Consider the following 7,853-nt stretch of genomic DNA (forward strand, 5'->3'; position numbering starts at 1 on the left):
TGTGTGTAACGTTCCTTTATGAGTGTTGAGCAGAGTCCGGACTTTACTGCCGACTCGTCACATCACAACCGGAGCAGCTTCAACGGCAGGTTGTTTAAGGTCACCAGCAGTTCAGCTGCTGACACACAGCTACTGTGTGTCTGTGTGTGTCCGTCTGTGTGTGTGTGTCTGTCTGAATGTGCTTGTCTCTGAGTGTGCAGTTAAAACATGGATAAATGTCCAGGTTTTATCTCTTATTGTCAAAGTCTGTCTGTTTTACCTCTGTGTGAGTGTAAGTAATCTCTGTGTGTGTGTCTGTGTGTGAGTGTGTAAGTCTGTGAGTGTGTGTGTGTGTGTGTGTGTGTGTGTGTGTGTGTGTGTGTGTGTGATTTTCCATCCTAAATGTGTCTTTGTGTTCTCTCAGCTGGCATCAATCAGAGTGTGTGTGGAGCCGAGCCGCTGCCAACAATGAAGCCCTTCACTGGACCTGGAGCCTTTTATCAATACACACACACTTTCAGAGACCCCGAGGGGGGGGGGGTGTTTGGGGTCGTGTGTGTGTGTGTGCATGTGTGTAGTAGTGTTTCATTGTCGAAAGTGTGCAGGAGAATATCCGGATTTCATAAACCTGGAGTTATGTGTATTTTATGCCAGTTTCAGGTAGTTTTTCTATTTTTTGGAAAAATGTAATCATCTGAACAATTTAAACTGGCAGCAACAATTCATATTTCAATGTATGATCTAGGAACAATTTCAAAATCCTTTTCTACTGTTTTTTTTTTTAAATGTTTTAAAATATATTTGAGTATTTGCATTAAAAGAACCAAAACAACTCAGACATTGTAGTTTAACAGCTGTATGTTACTCCCCCTATGTGGAAGTGATGATTATGACAAAATAAGAATACACAATTACTTCTTTAAATAGACGTTAAATTGCAGCTTCAGTTTATAAAATTAAAAGACCATTTTCAAGTCTTTGCAAAATTACTGACTTCTTCTTCTTCTTCTGTTGTGGCAGCACAGACAAACTGTTTATGAAGTAGAAGAAGAAGTGATTTCCACCAAAAGAAAATGGCAGTTTTATCTAAAGGAAACTTAGATACACAGATTCACCTGGTTGAGTCAGACTGTTTACATCAGCGTGTGTGTAAGTCAAAGAGGAGGCACTAATTCTCTTCTACCTCTAAGATTGAAGTTCATATTACACAAATCAAAACGCTTCCTCCGGCAGTCGCTGCTTAACCCTGACACAGACACACACAGACACACACCCTTCACTTAAGAGTCTTCCATCTCTGTGTTCTGAGTATCAAATGGCGAGCTCTGAATCCATTTGTCAAACAAGCGGCTGGCGTGCGTTGGCGCTCAGGCCTGCGGATCACTCATTTATCTGAACACACTCGTCCATTAGTCCCAGATCTGCTTTCTCTTCTCCTCCTCTCTCCCTCCGTTCGTCTCTCTCCTCCCTCGTCTCCCGTTTCTCTCCCTCTCTTTGTCCGGCTTGTCCTCTCTTGTCGTCCTCGTCACCATCCGTCTTGCTCTGTCATCACTCGTTCGCCGCGCTCCTCTCATCTGCACTCCTCTGTTGTCGCAGGGATGGAGGGATGGAGGGGTTGACCCCTGGGCGGAGGTCAGAGTTCACCTGGTCCCTACCACACCTCATCTGTGCAATCACTCGCCTGCCGAGGAACACTGAGCTGTGTACTTAGAGTCGAATGCAAGACGAGCTTAACGTCCACTCGTGCAGCTTCGCTCGTCTTCATTTCAAAGTGTTCCCTGTTTTGTTTGCTCAGAAAAACACGGAGAATAGTTTCATGGAAATCCTGCAGCTCCTCAGCGGCTCCAGAGGAGGGTACAGGGAAGTCATCAGAGCCGCTCGGAGCCAGAGAGCGTAGACGGCAGGTTGTTTGAACTCTGCTGGGTTTTGTCCTTTTTATTGCAGTTTATTTTTCCAGTTAAAAAAAGAAGCGAAGCTGTAATAATCCCAAACTGCCTGAAAATGGGATTTCCAGCACTGGAGCGAGAGAACAGTGGTGCGGTCTGTTCAGAGCGAGGATTTAATTCCAGCAGACTCCAGGAAACAACCCTAAAATATAATAGATTGTGGGAAGAAAGACACGAATCCACTTCCTCCACTTTGGAAACCCAAACACAACACAACAGTCTGGACTGATGCTCATTTCCTGCTGTTTATACTTTATTCTCTGGGGAATAATCCACCTGAAAATATTAAAAAGTGTAAAAATACTCACGGGAGAACTTCTCAGAATATATCCAGGGTCTGGATAACTGTGGTGTAAAGAGTTTTCTCTCTCATGGAGTCCGAGCCTCGAGAAACGTCTCCTTGAAGTTCACTTGATTTATTATAGTTTAAACTCACACATAACCTTTTATCTGAAGTTCTACAGATGTTGTAGACATGAAGATTTTGAAGATTCTCCAATAAACAACCTCAAAGTAAAATAAACACCAACGTAGACACGGATCATTTCTGTTTCTGATTGGAATCCATTTGAGGGTTTGAAACTGCAGAAAGTTTTACTGGAGGAGTAATCTTATTGATAACAACTTATTTCCCTCATGTAACACAAACATAACACACATCAGATCATTAAGGGAAAGAAATCCCCAGGTTGAGTCATGTGGAAGAAAGAGAAATAACTTTCTTCTCACTTAGGATATTAACTTTCTGACTGATAGAAATTATGGACAACACCGTCAAATAAAACCTATGAGGTAATGAAATGAGTTTCCTGCAAAGGAAAAATCTCCATGAAGCATAACAACTTAAAAAATATAATAGTTTGATTGTTATGCATCTTTTTTCCTGGCTCCACTTTTGTTTCTTTTGACACCCGCTCGCTTTCTCCACACACACACACAGACACACACACACAGACACACACACACATAAGTTAAACTTGTGAAGACAGAAACACAGGACTCAGAGTCGGGGGTGTGAGAGCTCGGTGTAAACAGTGGATGTGGAGTTTCTCTCTCTGGTGACCACACAGGCTCTCAGAGCAACATGTTGTGATGAAGCTGTTCAGGTTGAGTTCAGGTGAATCTGAAACAGAGTAAATCAGCATCGGACTCGAGACTGAGACGCGAACCAAGGAGCCGCAGACTCCGGGCTCAGGAAAGTGTTTACACAGGTTGTGCAGTCGAGTCTCAAAGAGTCTTCAGGGATGAACCGATGTGTTCTGAATCAAACAGCCGAGACCCTCCCAGAACCCAAAGATGAGTCACGGGTTGGAATCGGGTTTGTTTGGAATAGGTTCACGATGAATGTCTTCCTCTCGTGATGAATGGGAACATTCGCAGCATTTATTTAGTAATTCAATTTCTCCTCCTCAGAAGAGGAATGTGTAAAAACACGGCGTTTAATGAGAGCACGTTGTGTTGAGCTGCTTGAACTTTAAGTTTTAGGGAGAAAGAATTCGATATTTTGGTTATATTTTCTGTTTTGAATATATCGACAACACATCAATTTCCTCCTAAAGTACAGAAATTGTACCTTTGCTTGAAGAAATATGCAGTCGTGCTTTATAAGTGTTTATAAATATCATTGATGATCGTGACATTAATAATAAAGACTGTGGTTGATCGCTGTAAAAGGTGAGAAACGATAGTGTCCTTGTATGAGTGTCTTATAATTCAGAAGCAGAGAGATACAGATGTTTACAGTGCTCACTGACTGTCTGTTCCTGCAGGTGATGACGCTAGCGGAGGCAGCGGAGGAGAACAGGGCTCGGCTGGAGGAGGCGTTCGTCCGCCTGCGCTCTTCCACTCACCTGCTGGTGCTGTTGCTGTCGCTGTGGCACGGCCTCACCCCCGACCAGACGGCCATCCTGGAGGCCACGCTGCTGCCGCTGCTGCAGGACTCCCCCCAGCTGGTACACACACACACACACACACACACACACACACACACACACAGGGGGCCATTAACATGTCAGTGTCTGTCAATCCATCTGCAGTCCACTCAGTAAACACAGCCCCAACTTAAACACACACTCTGAGAACTTTTAAAATACATTAAGTACTTCTGGTCCCAGAGGAATGCACACACACACACACACACACACACACACACACACACACACACACACACACACACACACACACACAGTCACACTAACACACACAGTCACACACACACACACACAAACTCACTTTCTGCCACTCAACACTCACCTGTCAGCTCTGCACCAAGAGCACATTCTGGGTTACCTGTTTATGATTGAACCATTAAATCTGAGTGTTTGTGTGTGTGTCTGTGTGTGTATGTGTGTGTGTGTGTGTGTGTGTGTGTGTGTGTGTGTAATGCACATACACAGAGGAACTCAAGGTCACAATGAGCATAAAGGACACTGCTCTATAATCAGCCTCTGACCATGTGTGTGTATATTTGTATGTGTTTATCGCGTGTGTGTCACTAAACAGTTGTGTTGACAGAGTTTCTCCATTTGCCACAATCACGACTGATTTGTCAGCCCACGGAGACTCCGGTTGTGTACCTGTGGGTGTGTGCGTTAGTGCTCGTGTGTGTCAGTTTTTCCGTAGCTCTGATCAATCCCCTGAACCTCTCATTACCCACGACGTCTATTTCCAGCCTCCTCTGACAGCCTCACATTACACACTCACACACACAAACATCTGTGTGTTCATAAACTGCACTACATAAAATATCTTTAACACACACACACACACACACACACACACAGAGACACTGACTATGGACCGAAATAGGGTTGAGAGGTTCACTTGATGAGCCTCTGGGGATTGTGTGTGTGTGTGTGTGTTCTTGTGTGCGTCTGTTATTTTAAATGGGATTAATGGCATTAAGTGAATTAGCAGTAATCAGGGTCACGTACACGACATGAAGACCAGCAGGTGAGCGGGGGGGCTATTTCCAGAGCTCCTGTATTCTGCTCCTATGACAACACAATAACACAATAACCACCAGAACGTGTGAAAGTCCAACTGTGGGAAAGTCCAGAGAATCGGGTCCGGACTTTCAGTTCACAGATGAACTCATTAAAAGTTGAAGATCAGAGGTCAAAGGTCAAGGTCACAGAGGCCTTGGGATCAAAGATTAACAGATTAGATTAAATTGACCCTGTGTGAGCATTTCACCGCAGAGCGGTAAACCTAGTTTGTTATAGGATTTAAAAAACAATATCTATTTATGTTCTATGGACTGAAGGAGCTGTTTACCACTGTGAGAAGTACACATACAGTAAGAGAACACTTTTAATAGAAACATTCAAACTTTAACTATAATCACACAAACGTCAAGTGATGAAGGATGTGGACTCGTCTCTATTGGTCAGGAGGACTGCTGAAGAGGAGGAGGAGGAGGAGGAGGAGGAGGAGGAGATGCATCTGTGTGGTATCTGAAGAAACGTCTCATTTAGTTGCAACCAAGCAGAACACTGCCGCCTCCTCCTCTTCCTCCTCCTCCTCCTCCTCGGCCTCCTGCTTCTCTTTCCCTCCCTCGCCAGCATCCTTCTTTACTCCGCCCTTCGCTCCTCCTCCCTCATTCTCTCCCCGTTCATCCTCCTCTTCCTCCTCCTCCTCCTCCTCAGCCTCCTGCTTCTCTTCCCCTCCCTCGCCAGCATCCTTATTCACTCTGCCCTTCACTCCTCCTCCCTCATTCTCTCCCCCTTCATCCTCCTCTTCCTCTCCACTCCTCACCATCTTTGTTTCTCTTTGTTTTCATCATCCTGTTTCTTCATCTCTCTCGTGTTTTTCATCCATCCTCTTCTTACTTGCTTCCTCACCCTCTCGCTTTTTCCTTCTCTTCCTCCTCCTCCTCTTTCAGCAAGTTTTCTCCGACCTCATCTTCCTCTTTTCTTCACATTCCTTCTTATGCTTCTCTCCATCTCTCCACCCCCCCCCCCACATATTTTACACCTAATACCCCTACTAACTATCTCATCCTCTGATTTCACTTTCCTCATCCCCTTTTCTTTCTCTTCTTCACCTCCCTCCTCTTTTCCTTTGTCTGTCTGGCTTCCTGACTCTTGTCTTCACCCGTCTCTGTCTCTTCTTCATCTCCCACTTTTTTCTGAGCCGCCCTCCCTCCTTCTTGTTCCTCCCTCTCTCTCCGTCTTTTGTCTCTTTTTCCATCTGTCTCTTAGCTCTCGAGCAGAGCAGAGACGTTGTGTGTCTGCCTGCTGGTCCTGCCCGACCCCCACATTCTCCCGCCCACTGTTTGCTTTACCAGAATCCATCATGCGGCCGTCTGAACTCAGAACCAAGACTTTCTATATGTTACCTGGGAAAGTTTCTTTAGGCCCGAACCTCCACAGAACTATTCACGGTTCTGTAAAGAGCCGGTTCAGGAGAGAAAGTTCTCTGCAGCAGCGCGTCAGGTGGTTTCTGACTGTTATGAGAGGATGAAATCAAAGTTCTTTCTCTGAGCCTCATTATTGTATTTCACTAGGTGACCTTTTTTATATATGAAACACATCAGATAGATTTGATTCAGTGAAGTTCCATATGACTCGTACCTCGTGGAAATAACGAGACAAAATGTTAAACCCCTTTTTATTGTATTCTGCTTTTTAATTGCTCTTTTTATTTTCATTTTTACCCCTCGTATTATGTCTCATACTTTTAGTAAGTTTTTCCATCAATGAAATTTGAGCGACAGTTTTTTAATTGAAGGTGTACAAATACACTTTTTCATATTGGAAGTGTGTTACACCCAGATGTTTGACAGTGTAATATTTATCCGCGTACATGCTGAACTGAGCCACATTCTTTGTTCCAGACATTTTTCAGAAACAGGAATTCCCTGATCTGGGGTCAAGGTGAATTTCTCTTTTCCCTCTGGAGACTGACAGAGTGACATTGTTCTCACGGAGCCGTGACTCCGGCTGCTTCGATGACTTTCCCAGTCACGACGGGGACGTCAGGACTGAGGGATTGTTGTCTGAACCTTTCCCCGTCTCTTTGGGAGTCCTCCAAGGTCGCGTGCTAGGCCCGGGGACATTTTCTCCACAGACGTCCAATAATGCTGCGATCACACCTGAGGTTTCCCCTCTTGTCAGATCCAATATTCCTGATGCAGTCTAAGTACGAGAGACTCTCACAACTTAGAATCATATATAAAAGCACCAAGGTGGATGAATACCAGAGCACATACTGTAGCTCCCCTCAGCCTCACTCCCTGTGTCACCAGGTTAGAGGCAGTGAAGGAAACATCCTGGTTCTGCCCCTTCACCTGAATATGCTCCTCAGTGTAATGAGTTCTTCCTAATGGACGAGAGTCACAGCAATGGAAATAAAGCATTTCATTACTGAGAATGTCTCTCAGTAAAGACACTGTCTCTCTGCCAAGGCCCATCAGGCCCTTCAATTCAATCAAGCTGCAGCTAATAGCACACACTCACAGATATGAGGCCTCTTCATCATTCTTTAATCAATATTTATTAATTAATCTCTGGAACTTAAAACTACTTACAATGTTAAAGAAAGTGATTAAAAAAATCTGCACACAAATTGAACAAGTTCTCTTTTGGCCAATGTCCCATCTTCCCCCGGGTTTCCAGGAAATCAGACAAACAAGATGACGGGGTGGAAACATAACCTCCTTGGTGCATAAATAGATATTTTCTTGCATTTTCATCGTACTGGTGCAGCGCCCAGTCTAAACTGGTCTGTCTGGTATGAGCTGTTTGTCCTGTGGTTGTGCTGGTTGCTGGTTCTGAGACTGTGACAGAGACCTGCAGTACTGGAGAGTAAAGATCAGCTGCTGCACAAAGAGCTGATCACCGGGTTTGTTGTGAGTCGTTGTCGTGACGTGTTTAAATGGTTCTTTGGTTGATGACGAACATCTCTCTAAGAACTTCAACTCACAGA

The 7,853-nt window shown here is 44.5% G+C and overlaps 1 protein-coding gene across 1 annotated transcript in view; it reads left to right on the top strand.

The window, feature by feature from the left end:
- The window catches only part of bbs9 (Bardet-Biedl syndrome 9), a 135,297-nt gene that overhangs the window by 75,504 nt on the left and 51,940 nt on the right, over window positions 1-7,853 (top strand). Inside the window, 1 exon segment of the mRNA XM_062400218.1 lies at window positions 3,695-3,877. Coding sequence (XP_062256202.1) covers window positions 3,695-3,877 — 183 coding nt within the window.

Source organism: Platichthys flesus, chromosome 11 (genome assembly GCF_949316205.1).
Source record: "Platichthys flesus chromosome 11, fPlaFle2.1, whole genome shotgun sequence".
Lineage (NCBI taxonomy): Eukaryota > Metazoa > Chordata > Actinopteri > Pleuronectiformes > Pleuronectidae > Platichthys > Platichthys flesus.